The sequence below is a fragment of the Dasypus novemcinctus genome, chromosome 23 (genome assembly GCF_030445035.2).
Source record: "Dasypus novemcinctus isolate mDasNov1 chromosome 23, mDasNov1.1.hap2, whole genome shotgun sequence".
In the NCBI taxonomy this organism is placed as follows: Eukaryota; Metazoa; Chordata; class Mammalia; order Cingulata; family Dasypodidae; genus Dasypus; species Dasypus novemcinctus.
In genome coordinates, this window is record NC_080695.1 from 18,880,535 (window position 1) to 18,904,402 (window position 23,868).

The 23,868-nt window shown below is 45.4% G+C and overlaps 1 protein-coding gene across 1 annotated transcript in view; it reads right to left on the reverse strand.

Annotated features, from left to right (window-relative positions):
- RFC2 (replication factor C subunit 2) overlaps positions 1 to 11,679 on the reverse strand; it is a 29,543-nt gene extending 17,864 nt beyond the window's left edge. Inside the window, exons 1-6 of the mRNA XM_058285941.1 lie at positions 11,511 to 11,679; positions 9,249 to 9,318; positions 6,294 to 6,335; positions 5,879 to 5,985; positions 3,204 to 3,305; positions 1,891 to 1,991 (exon numbers count right to left, since the gene is read on the reverse strand). Of these exons, the coding sequence (XP_058141924.1) occupies positions 1,891 to 1,991; positions 3,204 to 3,305; positions 5,879 to 5,985; positions 6,294 to 6,335; positions 9,249 to 9,318; positions 11,511 to 11,617 (529 nt within the window). The 5' untranslated portion in view covers positions 11,618 to 11,679. The remainder of the gene's footprint in view (positions 1 to 1,890; positions 1,992 to 3,203; positions 3,306 to 5,878; positions 5,986 to 6,293; positions 6,336 to 9,248; positions 9,319 to 11,510) is intronic.
- Between the last annotated feature and the right edge of the window lie 12,189 nt (positions 11,680 to 23,868).

Here is a 23,868-nt window from a genome sequence, read left to right on the forward strand (position 1 = left end):
GGGACAGGCTGAGGTGGGGGGCCGGCTGCGGTGGTGAGCGGAAAAAGGAGGACCTGGGATGGTGATTCAGGCCTTGCTGGTTCGGGCATTCCCTCTTCTGATCGTGTGTGAGCTCCTAGGGGGGCGGGGATGAACCTCCTGGCAGAACCAGGCATGTAGCATATGCTTTACAGGTAAAACCTGCTCAGTATCTGCCAAACGAACATGACTTTTAAAACGGTGAAAAAAAAAAATAATAAAATGGCGCATTTCCTAAGTTAGTCTACTTTAACTTATCTGAAATTAGGAAGCTTCACAAGGGAACCTTATTTCCATAATCAGGATCATCTACCCAGACAAGAGATTTCTTAGACTATCTAAATTCTACAATAACTGTCATAATATCTAAAAGGAACTTATACTCAAATGACACCGGAAGTTTCCTCTAGCTATTTCTCCTTTCAGGAGTACCACAAGTTGAATCTGCAGATTCTACACACACTTCAGGATAAGGTGTCCATGGCTTCTTTCTTAACTGGCTCAACTCTAGGAGCCAAAGTGAGGTTCAGTTTCTAAGAATTTTGGAGATCAAACCTGCAGCAATCTGATTACAAACCATTTTCTGTAAAGCTAAGAAGTAAACTTCTTTAAGTATTTCATTCCCATATTTGTTTCCTCCTTTTAGGAAATAAAAGTTATCAGAATGCACATGTATCAGAAAAGTCAATTTCATTTAAAGGGAAAGTCAGAGCTTTCTTTGCCAACAACTGTGGTTTCAAATCGGTAAACAAGTTCATGAAAGCCCAGGCCTCTGCGGTGGGAAGGGGTCTGTAGGCACAGACACCGCTCCTGCCCTCGGAGGAGACGCAGCCACAAATCAAGAACTTTTAATAGTTTCTCCACTAAACCTTGGTGTCTGCAGGGTAGAGAACATCTCTGATTAAACTCTGTATGTTCAGCGCTAGCACAGTGCCTGACATGTCCTAAGAACAGAGGGGATGTCTGCTGAATGAATGACTGAATGAATGAATGACTGAATAAATGACCAGGTGTGGAACATACAAGGGCTTAAAGGATTCTAGGAACTACTGAGAGCGCAGCCGAGGCTGTAACCATGACTTTGCCTCAGGCCTTCTGGGAGGTGATGTGCTTCTCGGCTGTAGCACCCAACAGACGGGGTGGAGGAGGGGGGAGGCTGAACAGCTGAGCTCCTGCAGGCTGGGGCACAGTGGGGCAGGGGTGGGGCAAGGACGCTGGGATGAGAGCAGTGAGAAATGGTGAGAGAGAGAACTGGCCATGCACTCAAGCACAATGGGGGCGGAGGGCGGTGTGTGAGGCCAGTATGAAGCTGGCAGACTAAGAAGCACTCCTGGGATGGGGGGAGCTCAAAGCAGTGAGGAAGTAGCTAGAGAAGCTGCTGGGAGGCATGGAGAGGTGGAAGGAGAAAACACTGAGGTCAGAGAGAAGACTAACATTTAAGATGCTGAAGGTAAGGCAAATCCTGGTACTAACAGAGCCCAGCATGCAGATATAGTAGTTGGGAAGAGCTCAGAGCAAACAAAACATCCAAGGACCTTTGTGGAGAGGAGCATTGACTAAGACGCTGGGCGTGGGACCTCAAACACGTTACGTGTGCCTGAGACAAAGAGCCAGGCAGATCTAGAGTTCCAACCCCAGCTCTTCTGCTTGCTGTGTGACTTTGGGCAAATGACTCAACTTCTCTGAGCTAGTTTTCTCATCTCTAAAGGGAAGCTAGTACCCCCTCAGAGAATTGGAAGAAGAGTAAATGAAAAAGATACACTGTATTGCACTTGGTCCATAGTGGGCCATCAGAGAGTCCCTACTCTTCTGCGGCTAAAGAGGCTCTGTGAGCACCATGTGAACCCCGAGTTGTGCTGAGCTCATGCTCACCTATGATTTTATCCGAAGCATTACATGCAAGAGCAAAACGAGTCGTTTTGGAGTAGATTTCCATGGTTCTCCTCAAGGCCTGCTGGGCTCCGTCAGTCATGCTGAGAAGAAAAATGAAGAGAGGCAGTTTACAATTGGGACCCAGGGCCCAGGGCCCACTGGATACACATTCCTCCACACAAAAACGTGGGACACAGGACACGTCTGATGTCCCAGACAGGGGCCTCAGAACTAAGCATGTCACCCCACTAACACCAAAACCCACAGGCTGACCTCCCAAAGACTGCCCCAGCAGCTTTTACTACCTAAGGCGTCCAAAAGCAATCCTTCAGAATTCACAGTCACCACCCAGAGTGGCTGCCCTGCCGTCAGCTCCTTCAAGATGTAAACCCCAGGAGAGGCTTATAGGACCAACTCCACTCTTTTAATAAAACTCGGCGAGCCCTGAACTCCTTACAGAACGTGCTGGGCCTCTCCCCGAGACCCCCATCTGAGTGAGGCTGCCTGGGCTCAACTCACAGTTCCGTCATTTACTAGTTGGGGAACCTCAGGCAAATTATTTGGGCCTCGCTGTCATCACCTGTAAGATAGAGATAATAACACTGCCTACCTCAGAGGGTTGTTATGACAATTAAATGAGATGACTGTCTTTGACAATTTGACGTTTGTCAGTTAAATTTGGCAATTTAATCGATGATTAAATAAGATAATGTAAATTTTTAGCAGAGTGCCTGGCACGCTGTAAATGCTTAGATGTAAGTGTTCAACAAATGTTAGCTGCTATTATTACTGTAAATGTTGCAGTAAGAACAGTTAAGATGCAACCACACTATAGAATAAAATATAGCTATTTAAAGCCTATATAAAATTAAAAACATGGAACACTGCTTATAACATTTAAAAGAAAAAATCAGGATACAAACTTCTCTATATTAGGATGTCAACTATGTAAAATACATAGGGTGGAAAAAGAGAAAGAGAAATAAAATGAGGCATTAATATTTCCAAATTTTCTTCAAGGACCATGAATTGCTTTTACATATATTTTAAATGCCACGTAAACATCTTCATTTAAATTATTCAGGTAAGTGATCTTAGAACCAACGATTAACCTATTGTCTCTGACAAATGTTTTTAAGTTACCTCATGAAGATAAGGTTTATGGCACAGAGCCCTATTAAATTGCTTTTTGAAGATGAGATAAGCAAACTCCACCACCAAAGTGCAGAAGTGAGAACTTCTTCTCATACTGTAATAAAGCCTACATGAGAGTTAAAGATCATGGTTAAAATACATTTGGTGAAGCACTCTACCTGTCTGCTTCATCCAGGATGATGATCTTATGTCGACCTTTGGGAAGGGTGACTTTCTGTTGGGCAAACATTTTTATTTTGTTCCTCACCACATCAATGCCCCTGAAATAATAAGCCAGAATTGTACTGTCATCTTCCAAGACAAATTCAGGTACCTTCACGGTAGACTTTTTTTTTTTTTAAGATTTATTTTTTATCTCTCCCCTTCCCCTTTTCCCCCCATTGTCTGCTCTCTGTGTCCATTCCCTGTGTGTTCTGTGTCCGCTTGCATGCTCAGCAGCACAGGGACTCTGTCTCTTTTCGTTGTGTCATCTTGCTGTGTCAGCTCTCCACGTGTGAGGCGCCACTCCTGGGCAGGCTGTGCTTTTTCATGCAGGGTGGCTCTCCTTACTGGGCACACTCCTTGCACATGGGGCTCCCCTAAGCGGGGAACACCCATGTAGCACAGTACTCCTTGCACACATCAGCACTGCGGGTGGGCCAGCTCGCCACACAGTCAGGAGGCCCCGGGTTTGAACCCTGGACCTCCCATGTGGTAGGCGGATGCTCTTATCAGTTGAGTCAAATCTGCTTCCCTCGTGGTGGACTTTTAACCCTCATTACACCATTGTGACTATTGGGCCCAATTTTAGTTTTTGAGTTTCTTATTTTGAGCAATTCTAACTATTTGTAAGGATTGGTATTTAATGACTTTTATTCTTTCTTAGAGGTCTTCCAAAGAATGAAGAAAATAATTACTTATTTTTTTTAATAGAATAAAACTCATTTTACTTTGCAAACCATCTAACACACTTTTTAGGGTCTTATTTGATCTTATCCTTCTGCTATCTTGAAACAGTCTATTTCATTATCGTAGTAGTTATTTTACCACTACTCATCAGATTGTTACCAACTATGCTAAAAAAGACTGAAATAAATAAAAGGAAATGAAAGAGTGATGGGAATTCAGCCTAGAAGGATGGTATAATAGTAGGAAAAATTGTTGCTATTGCTTCACCCTTCAGTTTTCTTGTTGTGTTGCCTGAGGTACAGTATTATCTTTTTTTTTTTCTTTTTAGGCGGCACCAGGGATTGAACCCAGGAACTCATGCATGTGAAGCAGGCAGTCAACCAAGTGAGTGACACTCACTCCCCTGCATTATCTTTCAAGAAGCCACGGAAGCGGTGCGGACATCGGCTCTCCCGCCCTTCTTTAAGCTTTCACTGAACAGCTGAGAATGCAGGGTTTTTCACTCTCCCCCCAATGGCAAAGAGAAGAAAACTGACAGGGAAGACATTTTATAATTATCGGACAAATCAGAAAATGACTGCAGAGGCAAACGGCAGCATTTGAGACTCTGATGATGAAGGAGAAATTGATCATATAAGCAAAATCTAGACTGTGAACCTTCAGGGGCCAATATTCTATGTGAATTTTCTCAAACACAAGAACTGAGGCATGACCAATATGTTTCTAAGGACAAAAAGCAAACAGGTTTTCATCCAGCAAGAAGGACTTCATTCCACACTATCTTGGGACAAGAACCTGGACCACACCATTTTGCTACAGTGACATGTGACATTCTTTCATTTTTTATGATGTTTATACACCAAAATTTACATGGTACAGTTTGTACGTGACCAAAACCTGAAGGCCGGCATAACTACTAAGGTGAATGGAAGGAAAGAGATGATATAGAAGTGGAAAAGAAAACAAAACAAAAAAACAATATACTGGTCATTCTAATTGGTGTTTATAAACCTAATACTAAAAATATTTTGTAATAATGGGTCAGCCTTTCTTCAACCAAATTATAAATCACCAAAGTTTCCAAAAGGAGTTTTTGCATGTGTGAGAAGAATTAATGATAAGCTAGAACCTATTTGTATTTGACATCTGGAATCTGTTTAAAAATGGATATATTGGGAAGCAGACTTGGCCAGTGGTTAGGGCGTCCGTCTACCACATGGGAGGTCCGTTGTTCAAACCCCCGGCCTCCTTGACCCGTGTGCAGCTGGCCCATGTGCAGTGCTGATGCGCACAAGGAGTGCCCTGCCACTCAGGGGTGCCCCCTATGTAGGGGAGCCCCACGCGCAAGGAGTGCACCCCATAAGGAGAGCCGCCTGGCATGAAAGAAAGTGCAGCCTGCCCAGGAATGGCGCCGCACACACGGAGAGCAGACACAACAAGATGACGCAACAAAAACAAACACAGATTCCTGTGCTGCTGACAACAAAAGCGGACGAAGACGACAACGCAGCAAATAGACACAGAGAACACACAACAGGGGTGGGGGGGGAAGGGGAGAGAAATAAATAAATCTTTAAAAAAAAAGGATATATTGTAGTTCATGCACATCAGTTAGTCGCATTCAAAGGATGTTGGCTGTTTCAGATATAAATAGAGCCTTCACAAGCAGTAAAAAAGTAAAGAGCTGACAACAACATCCTCAAGGAATAACCAAAGGCAAATCCCACACATTTTATTCAACAGGTCCTTATTTCATAATCATCTAGTGTTCAAGAGCCAAAATGTAAACCAGCAAGTCAAGTGCTTATGACGCCACACCAACAAGCCAGCAATTCCCATCCTCGCTCACTGGGAAGGAGAGTTCCAAGTATAATACCAAACTCGAACATGTAACAGTGACAATGTGAAACCCTTGGCACCCTTTGGGTCTAACCCCCAGGCAGACCTGTCATTTGAAGCGTTGAGTTCCAGAACAGCGTCCTTAAGTGCTGGGCCCAGCAAGGCTCGTGCCAAACACAGGATGCTTGTAGTTTTGCCAGTTCCGGGGGGACCCTAGGAATGAGATCTCCGTAAGTGCTTTGAGCCGTGAGAATGAACTCCATGTGTCTCCTGCTTCACTGTTCACCACTGTTTGCATTCACCTCTCCTCGAAGCCACCTCCGCCCCATTCCACAGCTCTCGCCAAATCAGTACAGCACCAACCCAGAGGCCTTCCAGCTAACCTGAGGGACCTGCTTCTGCTGGCGGAGAGGAAAGGTACAGGCTATGGGGATAAAGGGCTCCTGGAAGAGGAAGCAAGTGCACCCTAAAGCACCTACGTGGGCAGTGAAAATGAGGCTAGGACAATAGCAAGTACTCACAGCGATGATTATATTGGGCACATTGCCTTCTCTTGCAAAGACCTGCGGGGCAAAAAGTGTTAATTAAAACAGGTTAATTAGTAAACCTTAGGAACAAAGTCACCCCAGCCACACAGGCCTGGGATGTCAACAAGGCTACAAATTTCTCCAAATGGATGCCCCATAGAAGTCTCAACTCTACATGTTCAAAACTGAACTGGCTGCCCTCCCCTACAAACCAGAAGCCCACCCATGTTTGCTTCTATGACCTGTCAATGCCACCAACCTTGGTGGTGGCCAAACCCAGACCCTGGAGGTAGCCGAGCCCAGACCTGCTGGTGGCCAAACCCAGACCCTGGAGGCTCCACCCAAAAGCTCAGTTACAAAGGCCGGTCCCTCCTTTCTCCTCAGCCCCATTGCCTCTTCCTTAGCCCGTCATGTCTTGCCTGGATTGCTTTCAACAGACCATCAACTGGTCTCCTTCCTGCTAGTTTTGTCCCATTCCAATTCATTTTCCACGGTACAACCGCAACCATCTTTCTAAAATGTAAATAAATCCTTTAAAAAACAAGCAAACAAACAAAACATACTTAACTGAAACCCTTGGATAACTCTTCATTGCCCTCAATATGAAGCCCGAACTCTTCAACGTGGTTTGCAAGGCCCTGTACCATCTGGGTTCTACCCACTGCATCCTAAAACGCATACTCTATTTATTACTCAAAATGTGGCCTCTGAACCAGCAGAATCCACATCACCTAGGAGCTTGTTAGAAGTGGGAATCCCAGGCTCCACTTCAGAACCACTAGGTCAAAATCTACATTTTAACAAGATCCCCAAGCGATTCATATGCACGTGAATGCTTGAAGGCACCACTCTGTAATCCAATCAGATGGTATTTACACCCCCATAAAAAAAGCTAAACTCTCTCTCTCTCTTCCTGGCCTTTGCACATACTTTCTTCTGCCTCCCCTCCCGCTATCCACTCCAATCTGACTAATTCCCATGCATCCTTTAGCTCTGGGCGTCATGTCTTCCACCTGGGAATCAAGATTCTACGAGCAGGTTAACTCCTCCTGCACACTCCCAATGTACTCCCCAGCACCCTGTAGTGTGCTTTTCACATTACCTGTAACACAGCCCCCATTAGATTGTAAATGTCACATGGGCTGGGATCACATATATTTTGTTCACCGTTATATCAACAGTTCCAGATGCAGTGTGTGGCCCAGTGAAGACACTCAAGTATTTGTTAAATGATACCAGCTGAAGAAGCAACTAGAAAATGACCTTGAATTAAAGATTCAATGTGGAACAGCAGAATATACCTGTCTACATATAATAACATGACTTCGGGAAGCGGTTTGACCTAATGTAAGGGGGAAATGGAAAGGAGAAATGAGATTATAAGGCTGTGAGTCTCTAAAAAAGAGTCTGGAGGTTGTCAGAAGGAATACCCCTATGTACAACTGAACAGAGTCTAAGAGACAGATAAGGTAGATACAACCCCAGGTATTGGTTCTTTTGAGGGATAAAGAGACCCACGGGTTCTATGGTCATGGCAGAAGGGGTTCACTGCCATGACAGATGGCCCTTCTTTGGATCTGGTGTTTCTGCGTGATGGAAATGGACTCAGAGGGGATCTCTTTTCACGAGACTTGCATGCTACTTTATTGGAATTGTAGTTGGTGCTGGGTTTAAGATATATGTAGGGGATTTGAATCTCTGGACTGATAATATGACACCCAGGCCCAGAGCCTCAACAGACTTCAGCTCCTACACTTTGACTTATTGGACTTACTCCACTCAGCTAACATGGAGTTGAAGAAGGTCAACCACCACAACATGGAGCCTAGAGTGTCTACAACTAGAAGCGGGAAGAGTGCATCCAGTACCCATGTGGAATCTAAGCCCTCACTTGACATAGGTGTGCAATGGACACAACCAATCCAATGTCCACAGAGGAAATGTGAAATGGGTGTGGGAACGGTAGCCATGGGGGCTGCTGGGTGTGGGGAACGGGAGGAAGAGATGAGATGTGGAGGCGTTTTCGGGACGTGGAGTTGTCCTGGATAGTGCTTCACGAACAATTATGGGACACTGTAGATCCCCCCAGGGCCCACTGGATGGAACGTGAGAGAGTCTGGGCTATGATGTGGACCATTGACTATGGGGTGCAGTGATGCTCAGAGATGAACTTACCAGGTGCAATGGATGTATCACGATGATGGGAGAGAGTGTTGCTGTGGGGGAAGTGGGGGGAGGGGGCGGTGGGGTTGAATGGGACCTCATATATTTTTTTTAATGTAATTAAAAATAATAATAATAAATAAATATTAAAAAAAAAAAAGTATTTGTTAAATGACAAACACAAAGGATCCTGGTAGCTATTAAAGTCTAAGCCCCTCTTACTGCAGAGACTTCCTCCATCATGTCTCAAATAGCTGAGCTTCTAATTTCCATTTAAAGACCCTTGGGGCTGGGAATTCAAGCCTTCTGGTGTAACCCCACTTGTTCTACTGCTGGACATTTCTGCTGCGAGAAAATCCCTCACGTCACTCTAAAGTCTGCTGATTGCCACTTAGCCATACTGATTTAGTTTTGTCCTCTGGGAAGGGGTCAGCATCCATGGGCCAAATCTGGTCTAAGGCCTGTTGCAAGGTTTACATTTTGAAAGGGTTGCAGCACCTAAGATACTTATTATGTGGCCCTTTACAGAAAATATTTGGCCAACCCCTACTCTAGAGGAATAAAGAACAAGTCTAGTAACTCCTCCCCAATAAGACAGCTCTGCAAACACCTTGTCCACCACAGCTTCTAGTCTTCTCTAGACTGTCTCCCAAACCCTCAATTCTTTGGGATTCCCAGTTTGCCTCTCTCCCTCCCCCAACTATCTTGGCTACCTTCCTCCAGATGCACTCCAGCTTGTCAAAGCCACAATAATGACAGAAGATCATCTTTAAAAAAGTCACTCACCTCCAGCCTACTCACAGTGTCTTCATTTCCAACAATTTCATTGAGCTTTACTGGCCTGTATTTTTCAACCCTGTTTAAAAAAAAAAAAAAAATGGACAAAAATGTTGACATGGCAATTTTTACACTACTCAAAAGAAAACACTAAAGGGCAAGCTTTAAGAGCTTTGTCAGGAGAGTCTATACATTCCACAGAAATATACCAAATGGCTGCAGGTTGTAAAGTTAATGAGGTGCCCAAGGGCCATTTGAAAAGCTAAGTGCATGAGAACCGCACACCTGCCACGGCAGAAAGCACCTGTTGTTGCTAGAGAAGGGCCAACTCAGGGCTTCTGGAATGTGAGCGTGTTTGGCCAGTCTGCCCGGAACACACAGCACCGACACCATGTGGTCTGTCGGAAATGGGTGCCAGAGCCCGGTTCTCATCCCTTCCTTGCCAGTCTCAGGAGATGCACACCAAGGGTACAGCAGAGCAGGCTAGATAGAAGACACAGGCCAATCCTGTGCTCTTAGTAGGCTGTGGGGAAGGGTCGGGCTAGTGGCTTGTACAGACCAGTAGTGAGCAAGCTACGTGAGGAGAGAAAATTACTCCTTCTCCAGCTCTAAGGATAGAAGAGGCAGCATTAATTTGCAATGATTTTACCATCAGGACTTCTTTTGCCCTTTATTAAACTCTGATTTACTGTCAGCATGCACTCTATACCAGTAATGGCTCTACTCCAGAAGTAGCTGCATGCAAAGAAGATTGTTTGCTGCACACTACAAGAAACAGACAGCTCTTCTCAAGACCAGCAGACACAGCTTGCCTGTGCTTATTCCCACTCAGCACTTCCCTACATAATCCCTTCATGAAAGGAGTTAGCGACCACAAGGGGAGAAAAGGAGAAGGTACAGCTAACAGTAAGACATGGCTCTTGCTCTCAAGGGCTTCCCTACATGGCCAGGAGATAGAGCTTAGCAAATCCTGCTACAATGCCAAGCTGACTATGCAAACTTAGGGTAGTGGAGGCCTAGAAGGAGAGAATCACCACCTGGGGAGGTCAGGAGCTGAAATTTGAGCTAGTCTATGAAAAAGACAAACATGCTTCTTCAGGGCCTTGGCACTAGAGCTTGCTCCCCTTGCCAGAAAGCTCTTCCTCCAGATAGCCACATGGCTTACTCCCTGAATTCAGGTCTATGCTCAAATAACATCTCATCAGAGGCCTACCCTGAACCATAGTTATTTTCTTGGCTTTATTTTTCTCTAGATCACTAGTCACCAAAGATATTAAATACTTGTTTGTTTTGCCTTGTCTTCCTGTACAAAAAGTTCCTTGAGAACAGAAAATTTGTCTTACTTAATGAAGTACCCCAAGCAGCTAGAGCAGTGCTGTGCAAAATATGAGCCACCTACATAAATTAAAATTTTCTGGTAGCTACATTAAAAAAGGTAAAAAGAAACGGGTTAAGTGCAGTTTAATACATCTTATTGCACCTAATATACTCAAAATATTTTCCACTTCAACATGTAATCAACATAAAAATTATTAACATTTTCTTTTCTGTAAACTAAGTCCTAGAAATCACTTAGGGGACATGTCAAATCTGACTAGTCTGGTTCCCAGGGCTCAGTAACCACATGTGGCTAGTGGCTCTGGTGCTTTGCTTTCCATTTCAGTAACTGATCCGGTCCAGAAGACGGGGGCCGGGGGTAGGGTGGAAGGACGCGAATACCCCGAGCTCACCGAGTAAACAAAGACCACGCGCCTGGAGTTCTCCAGGCCTGCGCACACGGAGAGGGACCCAGCGGCGTCCTTGGGGCAGCGAGCTCTTCCCAAGTCACCACTTCCCGCACCTACCCAAGATACCGGTACTTAAAATGAGCAAGCAACACCAGGGAGGCCCGCGCCGTCTCCACACAACCCCGAGTTCCACAGAGCGTGCGGATCAGGGGCGCCGCGGAGGTGGGCGACCCGGGCAACTGTTATTTTAGTAAGCATCGATCTGCCGCTCCCGACCCCAGCAAGTAAATATTTAGTCTGTCTGGCAGTGAAAAATAAAGCCAAGAAAATAGCTACGGTTCAGGGTAGGCCTCGGATGAGATGTTACTTAAGCAAAGTCCTGAACTCGGGGAGTAAATTCCTCGTCTGCTTCAAATAAGCGTCTCCTCGACGCCACCCGAGGCCGCCTCCGCGTCCACGGATCCCGCCCCCGGCGTTCCTCCCGTATAAGACCCGCCACCCCCTCACGTCGAGATGCACCATTATCTACGGCCTGCGCCCTCACCACGGCAGCTCGTAGTGCCCGGCGCTGCCGGGGGCTTTGCTGGGGGCCGGGGACGGGTCCTGGGACCCGCGCTCTTCTGTACCACCGCCGCTTTCCGGCGCCTCCATTTTCCCGCCGTCCCAGGCCCCGCCCCGTGACGCGTGACGCAAATCCCGCCCCCCGGTCCCGGCGAGGCGCCGAGCGCAAGCGGAAGGCTTCGGCCTGCCATTTTCTGCGCCTGCGCAAGGAGCCCCGGCCCGGCGGAGCGCGCGTTGCTAGAGCCCGCGGTTGCTATGGGAGGCCTGGCGTCCGTCCTGCGAGTGAGCGAGAAGAAACCCGCCCACGTCGCCTTGCGAGAAGGCTGGTCGCTCCGGGAACGGCCGTTTGGCGGCTTTCGTCTTCGGGAGGTTCTTCTGGGAGACTGTCTCCGCGCTGCCGGTCCGGGGCTGCTGTGTAGGTGGGACCAGAGGACCCCGGGCAGGCCTGGACTGCCAGGAGCATCCTGCCCGCGTGCCGGGAGGAACAGGGTCCTGTGGGCCCTGCCGCCCAAATGCAGGACCTGGGCCCACGTCCAGGCGCTCCCGCCGGGCGCGGGGCCAGAGCCGACGCGTGTGACTTACCATTGTCCAATTTTCCGGATTGCTCAGAATGTCCCAATGAGTAAGCCAGCTCCCATTTGATGAGCTCCCGCGCCCGCAGCGAGCCACGTTTGGTACTTGACGATTATCATCAGGGACGTGTCACAGTGCTGCAAGAAAAGAATTAGCCGCGTTTTGCAGGGGAAGAAACTGCCGGTCTGTCGGATGTGACCCATTTTTTTTTTCCAGAAAAATAGGTGCTTCATATTCACAAGTGTCTTCAGCATTCTTTTGGCTGTTTTTCTACCTAGTGAACTAATCTTTCTCAGGATGTCCCAAATGCCATAATAATAAAGAATAATGAAATATTAATGATTATCATTTGCTAAACCTATACAGTCACCAGACCCGGGGAGGTACTCATATTATCCTTCTTTTGCAGATTAGGAAACAGGCTCGGTAACGATTAAATAATTTGTCCACTGTCCTTTAGGTTGTAAGTGATGGAGCCAGGAGTCTATCTATTCCCACCTTGTTGCCCAAGCTCTTAGTATAAAATTCTATTTTATTGCACTTACCATATTGCATTATGATTTCGAGGTAATAACTGGCCTTAACATCTGAATTGAAGGCAAGGATTGGCACCTATTATCTCCATCCCCAGGGTTTAGTAAATGCTCATTTCCAGTGTTTTGAAAGAACAGTGGGGATCCATCCTTCCAGAACAGTTTGGGTCAGCTGTGAGAAACTGGGTTCTTTAACCAGAGGCCTGATGGAAGCCCAGTGGCTGGTTTCCTTCCATCATCTGTTACAATCTGTATATAGTGCAGGTAGAAGACCTTATCTTCTAAGTGATTGATTAGTCATTCAAATATTAATACATACAGGCTCCAGAGTCTATTATAGCAGGAAGTTGTTTTTCTAATTTTATCCTTACCTTTTAGTTTTTTCCCCCACCCCATCCCTATCTCCAGAGAAAAGCTGCCCCTTATGGAAATGTATTAGGGAAGATAATATTGTTATGTTCATTTTTCACATGTAAATTTGTGCTTCATCTCTGGAGGAAGTGTTTAGCTCCTTGAGCACCCGGGACTTGCCGCCTGCTTGCTAGCTCTGCATTTACATAGGCTCTGAGCTGAGGTCTGCCGATTGCTCCTAGGCTGCTGAGCGAGGCAGGCTGGCAAGGTCCCAGCTGTGGGTTGACCATTTACAATTGTGTTCTTTGAGATGTGATAAGAACGCATGCTTCCTCATTCTTTTCAAGTTTTAGCCAGTTGGTTGGAGCCTCAGACCACTCAAATTCTGAAGCAGTTTGTTTTAATGAGAGTAATTATTAAATTCTCCAAGTTCTGAACTTGTTTTTCTTCTCTCCTTTTGGATGATTTGGAAAAGATGCTTGAAATGGACTGTTTCTCTTCCTTTCGCCTTCAAACTGATGGAGCCATCTTGTTTATTTTTTTAAAATCACTATGCACGAGCCCTTAGTTTCTCAGGAGAAGAAAACATAAACATTTTTTTCTCTTTTTTTCTTATTTATAAGCATTTCTTGAAATACAAGTTTTTCTTGAAGTGTCTGGTTTTTCCTTGCGATTATTTTACATGTGGGAATATTTTTTTCCTTGTAGTCAACTATCACACACACCTCCTACCACATACATATTTTAGAAACTGAACATTTTCATTAAATGCAGAAAACAGTGGGTAATTCTTCTGCCATGCTGCTTCTCAAAAAACCCACTCTACAAGGGGCCCCTTAGGTGCTCCCAGAACTCTGCTCTCACTGGCATGCTTGCAGTACCAGAAGAGTCAGAGAAGGAGGTGGTGACCTTTGGGGCAGAAGCACACCATCAGGACATTTTTCTTTTCTCCGGACTGAGCCTTCTGTGATTTGTTGGACTTGGGCCCAGACAGAGCTGAGAGCTTAGAAACTCCAGCCCCTCCCCTAGGGCTAAACAGCAGCAAGGTTGGGGGCCAGAGAGGACTGGGGTAACTCCGGCTCCTGTGAAAGGTCAAGGGACAGACACAGTGAATACCTCCTCTTCTCGCCTAACAAATCTAAGAAATCCCAGGAGACCGAATTCACACCGAGGCTAAGCTCCCAGACTGTTTTATCACTGCAAGGCGAGGCCATTATACAAAAGAGGAAGAACATGAAAAGATAAAATTGGAAACAAAATCCTTTTACCCAAAACCAGAGCCTTCCAATCAGATTATCAATAGGACAGGCAACAAATCTTGGTTAAAATGACACCTTGATTTTGACTGTTAAGAGTGTAGCCAACTTCCTGTGTGGCATTGCAGTATATGGGGCTGAAAATCTGGTTGCATGCCCAAACCCAACTACTACTCCCACCATTGCAGCCTCCAATTAGCTCGGAATGGGGGACATACTTGATGCTGTTTGCCTTGTTTACAAAAAATTTTATTCACTTTTTTTTTTCAGTCTCCAAGTGGATTTCTTAGTGATTTTTAGCTTTAAAGAAAATGGTGATGCTATCACTGAAATAATTGTTTCCTTTCAGATGTTGCTGTGTTCCATCAGGAGAGTTTTTCTAACATTCTCATTAGCATTTTCAACATTCAAAGGCTCATTATGTAGTGAAAACACATATTTTCTAAATATATCTACAGTGCAAGGATTTCTCATCTGAATAACATTTGTCCCTGGGTATCGCTCTGATTTGATGCATGGCGTCTGGAACCTGGTAGAAATCGTCTTTGTGTCAGTCTTGAACACGATGATTGAGAGCCTTGAGGCACTGTGACAGACAAAGGATGCCCGGACGAGGCAAGCTGCTGGCTCTCAAGGAGCTTCCATTATAAAGAGGGAAAGAAACAGATGTCAAGCAACCGATCACACATTTATAATGACGATAACTACAAAAATGGACCTAATGGGTGTTAGGATACTAGCAACATAGTAACTGTCCACCAGGGCGATTGGGAAGGGCTTTGCAGGGGGGTGGGGGACAGAGGGCGTTTGACCTGCGAACTGAACCCTGCTCTGAATACCTGTTCATTTTGCCTGGAGGGCACCTCCCCACCCTTCCCTGTCTCCCATCTCTCTCCCCTGACACCCAGTTTATTTCTTTATTGTACGTACCCACCATCTGTAATTATCTAGATTCAGCGCCTTGTCTGTGGTTTTCTCCCGCCTTAGCATGACAGCTCTTTGAGAACGGAAACCTCTGTCCTGCTCACCACTGCATCCCACTGCCCGTATGGCTTGTCTCCTTGTTTGCCAGAGGGGATGAATGAAGGAGTGACAGTGAGGCTGGAGTGCAGAGTGCCTGGACCCCGGCGGATGTGTGGAGTTGGAGCGACAGGAGGCCTGCAGGGGCCTGAGGGCGAAGGAAGAGCAAGGCGAGAGTTCCCGGAGGGAGGATGTGAGGCCCGGGGCGCCAAGACCTAGTTTGCCTCTTAGTTTCCCCTGGCAGCCCAGCTCCGGGAAGAGTCCTCTGCAGGCAGTCAAGGATGGTGTGGAGGAGAGGGCCGGCGAAGTGCTTTTGTTTTGGGATCTTTTCATCTCTTAACTTTAAAAGTATTTCAAACATACTGAAAATAATATCAACACTCATGTACTTCTACCAAGACAGATGGTAAAATTTTGTCACATTCTTTAAAAAAAGATACAAAACTACAGATCACGCCAAAGCTCTCCACTCCTAGTCTTTCCTCTCCCCTTCTCCACCCCCATTTTACCAAAGAAGAAACTGAGGCACAGAGGGGGTATGCCATGGTGAGGAGGAGGTAGAGGTTGGCTCTAGGCCAGGTGGCACCATTCCAGAGCCTGCACGTTTTCTTTGTTTATGTAATTTTACAAGATCTTCATTTTCTTTTTCTTTTTTTTAAAGATTTATTTATTTATTTCTCTCCCCTTCCCCCGCCCCCCACCCTGGTTGTCTGTTCTCTGTGTCTATTTGCTGCGTCGTCTTCTTTGTCCGCTTCTGTTGTCGTCAGCGGCACTGGAATCTGTGTTTCTTTTTGTTGCGTCATCTTGCTGTGTCAGCTCTCCGTGTGTGCGGCGCCATTCCTGGGCAGGCTGCACTTTCTTTCGCGCTGGGCGGCTCTCCTTACGGGGCGCACTCCTTGTGCGTGGGGCTGCCCTACGTGGGGGACACCCCTGCATGGCAGGGCACTCCTTGCGCGCATCAGCACTGCACGTGGGCCAGCTCCACACGGGTCAAGGAGGCCCGGGGGCCACCGAGGGCCTCCCATGTGGTAGACAGACGCTTTAACCACTGGGCGAAGTCCACCACCTTCATTTCCTATTAATATGATATACTACTGTTTGGTGGATTTTAAAAATTTCCATAAATGGAATCATTTTGTATATAACTTTGCAATTTTCTTTTTTCCCACTTAGCATGTTTTTGAGGTTGATCCACATGTCTGTTTCATCTACTAGAATATAAACTGCACAGGAGTGAGAATTGTCTCTTTTGTGCACTGCCTGGCACAGAGTAGGTGCTCAGTAAACATTTGCTGAGTGAATGAATTAATCTGTTTTCCCTGCCATCGAGCACTCCATGGTATGCATACAGCACAGTTTACTTACCCATTTCCCTACCAATGGACAGAGCTGTTATCCCATTTTTCCTTTTCAGTGTTGCCATGATCACGCTTGTACATTTCTCCCTGTGTCTCTGAGACAGTTTCTCTAGTGCTGATACATGGAAATAGAAATCCTCACAACATATTCAAGGTGAAGGTATTGAAAGAAAAAGCCCAAGCCCTACAAGGCTTATCTCCATGCACCCATCTCCTGCTCTCTCCGACTACCACCCTCTTCCTCATTCACTCCACTCCAGCCACTTTCGGCTTTACCTGAAAAGTGCCAAGTTCCTCCCACCTCAGGGCCTTTGCACTTGCTCCTGCCCATCTTAGCCTGCTCTCCCCTCTGCCCGCCACATGGCTTGCTCCCTTGCCTCACAGGGGTCACTGCTCAGGGTCACCTCCTCACAGAGGCCTCCCTGCTCCCCTCCCCCCAGCAGCTGCCTTCCTCCTTATCCTGCCCTCTTTTTCCTAGAGTACGGATATAAGTTTTTATTTATGCATTTATTTAGCACACGAGTTAAAGTCCCACGGTGGCAAGGATTTTCTCCCATCTTAGTCATGCTATGGGCAGGGCCTTAAACAGTGCTTGGTACTGAGCACACATGAATAAATGTTTGTTGCGTGAACGAATGATCCTAGGGAGTTTCCAAAGTGCAGCTATGATTAAGTCAATCAAAAGTTTGTATTAGTGTTTTTATGTAACATTCATATGTACACTGTACATATTTGATGTTTTAAGGATTTGAATTGCTTAAGAGAACTTGGCATATTAGTGTGCAACAGGAATGTCATGGTTCTAATTTAAAATGGAAAACTGAATGAAGTTAAACTTATGATTTTAGGTTGAAATCTTTCTAAATTTATAAATAGTATTAGGGTATTTCCAAGAACTTCAGCTTCAACATATGACAAGTTTAATTTAGTAGATGCATAAGATATAGTTAAGAACTTGGAAGTTTTGCTGAATAACAGATATTTAGAAAGGAATTCAAATATATTAAATCTGTAAATGTAGTATAAAATGTTTAAGAGGGTGTATTAGGGAAGCGGACTTGGCCCAGTGGATAGGGCATCCGCCTACCACATGGGAGGTCTGAGGTTCAAACCCCGGGCCTCCTTGACCCATGTGGAGCTGGCCCATGCGCAGTGCTGATGCGCGCAAGTAATGCCCTGCCACGCAGGGGTGTCCCCTCGCGTAGGGGAGCCCCACGCGCAAGGAGTGCGCCCCGTAAGGAGAGCCACCCAGCACGAAAGAAAGCGCAGCCTGCCCAGGAATGGAGCTGCACACACGGAGAGCTGACACAACAAGATGATGCAACAAAAAGAAACACAGATTCCTGGTGCCACTGACAAGGATAGAAGCGGTCACAGAGAGCAGACAACTGGGGGTGGGGGGAGCGGGGAAAGGGAGAGAAATAAATAAAAAATAAATCTTTAAAAGAAAAAAAAAGGAGGATGTATTACATCCAAGAAAAACTCTTAAGAGTTGTCAGAATTTGCTAGATTTATAAAAGGAAATATAAGAGTTGTAAAGTGATCTTGAAAACTGGGGGATGACGGTGTTTTAAATTTGTAACTTTAATAAATCCAATGTTATTATTTTTTTAAAGTAACTTTTCAGTGCACAAAAGTTATCCTAGGACAAACCCAAAAATCCATGTCCCCACGAGAGTTGCCCCGTTATGCTCTGCAAGTTGTGCTAACATGCACACCCACCAACCGTTGGGAGGTGGTTACTTTTTTGGGTGTATGTCCTTCAAATGGTCAAATACAATGATGACATAAGAAAACTAAGGGCCACTGAGATTCACTGGTGCCAGGCAGTAAAGGCAGGCAGAGTCAGCCCACAACGCAGGCTCCCAGTGTGTATTAGTCAGCCAAAGGGGTGCTGATGCAAAATACCAGAAACTGGTTGGTTTTTATAAAGGGTATTTATTTGGGGTAGGAGTTTGCAGATACCATGTTGGAGCAAGATGGCTGCCGACGTCTGTGAGGGTTCAGGCTTCCTGGGTTCCTCCCTTCCAAGGTCTTGTTTCTCTCTGGTTCAAGGTTTCTTTCTTCCCAGGGTTTGCTTTTCCCTGGGCTCAGGATTCCTCTCTTTCTGGGGCTAACTTCTCTCTCCTCTGTGAGGTTATTTCCTGGGGCTCCCGCTTTAGTCTTCAGTATCAAACTCCAACAGCAAAACTCTGACATCAAAACCCTCAACTCTGTCCTTTGCCATGCCTTTTATCTGTGCGTCCCACCCACCAAGGCCTGCACCCTAATGATGTGGCACAATCAAAGCCCTAATCATAACTCAATCATGCCCAGGTATAGACCAGATCACAAACATAATCCAATATCTATTTTTGGAATTCATTACCATATCAAATGGTTACACAGTGTCTCCCTCATGCCTGTCCTTCCACCTTGGACAGCTGCCTCTGGCCTGTGTCCTGGGCGGCCGTCAATGAGTCTGGGACTGGCAGGCAGCTGAGGCAATCTGTACTGTGTTGATAATGGAAGTGTATGGGAAAAGTGTGCCAAATGTATGCTATGGACCATGACTGGTGGTAATAGTCTGATGATATTATCTCATAATCTGTAACAAATGTTCCACCAGGGTGTGGGGTTGTATGGGAAATTTACACATCTGTATGATTGTTTTGCAAGTTCACGATATCTAAAACAAAAATATGTTTTTAAAAAATAGTATGGGTTGGGGGAAAAATACACCAAATGTAGGATGAGGACTAATATTTTGATGATGCGCTTGCGTAGTTTGTAACAAATGTTTCACGACAATGCAAAGAATTGGTGGAGGGGTGATGTATGAGACCCCTGTGTGATGTTATGTGTGTTTATTTTGTAAGTTCACAGTCTTTACTATACGCTTATTGTTTATGGTGTTCGTGTATGAATGATATACTTCAATAAAAAATAAAAAAATTTTAAAAAGTAACTAGCAATCGCCTGGGTAAAAGGATGGTACCTGGACTCCTTTCAACAATCCTGTTGGGTTATTATTATCCCCATTACAAATGTGGAGAACTGAGGCACATGGTACGGAAGGCCTCTTGGTGGGTGGGAGGTGGAGCCCGGCTCCAGCCTGGGGGTCTGACCCAGGTCCCTGCCCCTCACCACATCTAACCACCTGTTCTCGCCTTCTGCCTCTCCGGGGACACCCTGGCCTGGGGGAGCGAGGGAGTTTCCTGGGAGCCTTGGTGAACCCCATACCCCTTATTCCCCCCTAGTGGTGACACTTAGCACTGGTGGACTACCTTTGTTACAACTGATGAAAGAATATTAAAATATTACTGCGAATGATAGTCCATAGTTTGCATTAGGTATATTTTTTTTCATGCACCATCCTACTATTAACACCTTGTCATAGTGATGGACATTTGATTTTTTTAGTACAACACCCTTGCAGAATCGAAGAGTAAGTACTGATGCCAAGTTTCCAGGACAGTCAAAAAGGGGACAGAAATCCCTTAACTCCATCATCAGTTATCTTTCCGTTGGCAAAAACTCCTCCCTGTGAGCATGTCGGTCCTGGCATGCTAGCCTCTATAAATAGAGATGAAGGTGATGAATATGTTTTTCGTGTGCAAAAACAATCATAAAAGTTACGGTAGTACTGTCTGGGGCACCATCAAGAAACAAAACAGGGAAACGGACTTGGCCCAGTGGTTAGGGCATCCGTCTACCACACGGGAGGCCCGCGGTTCAAACCCCGGGCCTCCTTGACCCGTGTGGAGCTGGCCCATGCGCAGTGCTAATGCGCACAAGGAGTTCTGTGCCACGCAGGGGTGTCCCCCGCGTAGGGGAGCCCCACGCGCAAGGAGTGCGCCCCGTAAGGAGAGCCGCCCAGCGTGAAAGAAAGTGCATCCTGCCCAGGAATGGCACCGCACACACTTTCCGTGTCGTTGACGACAACAGAAGCGGACAAAAGAAACAAAGACGCAGCAAATAGACACAGAGAACAGACAACCAGGGGAGGAGGCAGAATTAAACAAATAAATAAAATCTTAAAAAAAAAAAAGAAACAAAACAGTTGAAACTCATTTTTCAACCCCACCATCAAGGAAAAAACCCCATTTAGCAAAGATTAAGGAGACAGCTCTGGGATTGGAAAACTTTTTACTAATGTTATGAAATCTTTTTTTTTTTTTGAAATCTTTAGATAAAGAGAACAATTATTGTTTTTCAAACTGATTCTGTAGAGTAAAAATGAGAAAATATCATTTCCAGGATTTTTATAATAAAGCAAATAGCATTTGTAACTTCATTTGGAATTCCTGTATTTTATTTGTAGTGTAGCTTTATAGAAAAACGTGGACCTTTCAAGTGTTTGTATTCAACATAAAATCTCCTTCTATAGAATAATGTTCATTGCCACAGCTTATTAAAAATGTAAGGAAAATTGCTTGTGTAGATATTTATAAATTGCTGCTTTGTAATATTAAAATATAAATAGAGATAGAAAAGTCTTAAAAGCATTAAGCCTGTTTCCACTAAGAAAATTATGTTCTAGATCCAAAAAAAAGCTTTACTACCCTTAAGTGAGGAGAAATGAAAGATAGATTGTACTGGTGACTACTGAATTCATGAAAACTTTAGGTTAGCATTTGTCACCATTTGAAATACAAGCCCAGTGTCAATCTAATGTCTTAATTACACATTTTTCAAACTACTTTGACATATTTTTCTCCTTTTTATTAAACTTCTCTTTGCAGATTTAAGAGACAGCTCTGGTATTGGAAAACTTGTGATTGGCATCTCTATAAACCTTATGTAAATCTTTTCCCTTTCCAGTACTTTATTAAGTAGAATCAGAGAACAGACTTTGTTGGATTCTTAAGGCTTATGTACATACAGACAGAGCTTAACATGTTATGTTATAGGAAACACTCTTTTCCTTTCACTGATAGCTACTTTAGAAATAAATTTCTTTTAGCTTATTCTCCCATTATGTTTTAAAAATTGACATAGAGATTTTTCCTCTGGTTACAGTACACATTCACCTATCCCTTCTTTCCAGTTAGAATGTTCAAATAAAGTTAGTTTTCATAATTTTAAAAAAAGGCAGTTTTAAGTCACCATACAATCCATCTGCAGTGTACAATAATGGTTCTCAATATAATCACAGAGTCGTGCATTCATTCATCACATCAATGTTAGAATATATTCATTGCTCCAAAAAGAAAAACCCCATGCCCTTATACCCCTATTATCGACACTTAGCATTGGTGTGGTGCCATTGGTACAACTGACAAAAGAATACTAAAATATTACGTTAAATATAGTCCATAGTTTGCATAAGGTGCATTTTTTCCATATACCACCCTGTTTTTAACCCTTGTCACAGTGACATACTGAACGTTTGTTCAGGTTCACGGAAGAACATTCCTATATTTGTACTATTAACCGCATTCATCGTCCACATCGGGGGGCACTACGTCACACAGTCCCATGTGTCATCCTCGAGCTTTCCTTCCAGCGACGTGCACGACCCTAAACTTCCCCTTTCAACCGCAACCAAGATGCCTCTTTTCAAAGACATTTTTCCTCACAAGGCGGCGTTTTAAAGTATTTTAAGCCAGTGGTTTCAAAGAGAGCCTGCCCTACTTTAAGCAACCCCTGAGTTGTAATATTCTAATAACCCTCCTGAGAACGAATCATTCCCCGTAAATACATATTCTGGTTAAGTGCCCTCTGTATGCAAAGCTTTTCAGTTTAACTGTTTTGTTAAAGTTGAACAATTTGGAGGCTTTAAAAATTGCTTCACACGCTTCCTCCCTTCCTAGAATAAAAGAGTACCGAGTTTTTCTTGAGACCTTAGGGCCATCCCCACAGGGGCCCCTTGTTTCATGCTGTGCTAGGAAGATGATCCAGACGCAGTGGGTGGGGGTGGATGGACTATTTGCTCCCCCCCCCAAGTAGTCCAGGTCACTAGATGGTTTTCTTTGCTCTACTTCTAGTTTTGTGCTGTTTGTTTATTCATCCAAACTTCCCATTCTTCCCCTTCTCAGTGAGCCTGTCTGTCCTGCCTTCCCCGTGGCTGCTTCTAAATCTGCTGCAGAATGGGGTGCCAGAGCACCCAACTCACTCGGATAATGTTGCATGTATCCCTCATCAACAGTGAACGAGACGAAGCGGACTCGGCCCAGTGGTTAGGGCGTCCGTCTACCACATGGGAGGTCCACGGTTCAAACCCCGGGCCTCCTTGACCCGTGTGCAGCTGGCCCACCTGCAGTGCTGATGCGTGCAAGGAGTGCCGTGCCACGCAGGGGTGTCCCCCTCATGGGGGAGCCCCACGGACAAGGAGTGCACCCCGTAAGGAGAGCCGCCCAGCGCCAAAGAAAGTGGAGCCTGCCCAGGAATGGCGCCGCACACACGGAGAGCTGACACAGCAAGATGACACAACAAAAAGAAAGACAGATTCCCGGTGCCGCTGATAAGGCTGGAAACGGTCACAGAAGAGCACACAGCGAATGGACACAGAGAGCAGACAACTGGGGGGGGGGGCAGGGGGGGAGGGGAGAGAAATTTAAAGAAAAAATCTTTAAAAAAAAAAACAGTGAATGAGAGGGCACATTTTGTTTATTTGCCAATCTGGTGGGCAAATATATGTGTGTGTCTGTGTATACTCACACACAGAGTACATATAAGGTGCATATGTGTATTTTACAAATTGCTATTTTCATTTTCTCACTAAGCATATTTTATTATGTGCTTTGACCTTTTGTGTTTCCTCTTCTGTGGCTTGTCTTGCCCATTTTTCTATTCTGTACACATCCTGAAGTCCTTTTGGAGGGAAATCTGTCAGTTTCTAGCTGCTCCTTTAGAAGAATGTATTCTTTTTTTTTTTTTAAAGATTTATTTATTTATTTATTTCTCTCTCCTTCCCCCTCCCCAACCCGGTTGTCCGTCTCTTCTCTGTGTCTATTTGCTGCGTATTTTTCTTTGTCTGCTTCTATTGTTGTCAGCGGCACGGGAATCTGTGTTTCTTTTTGTTGCGTCATCTTGTTGTGTCAGCTCTCCGTGTGTGCGGCACCATTCCTGGGCAGGCTGCACTTTCTTTCGCGCTGGGCGGCTCTCCTTACGGGTGAGGCTCCCTTGCGCGTGGGGCTCCCCTATGTGGGGGACACCCCTGCATGGCAGGGCACTCCTTGCACGCATCAGCACTGCACATGGGCCAGCTCCGCATGGGTCAAGGAGGCCCGGGGTTTGAACCGCGGACCTCCCATGTGGTGGACGGA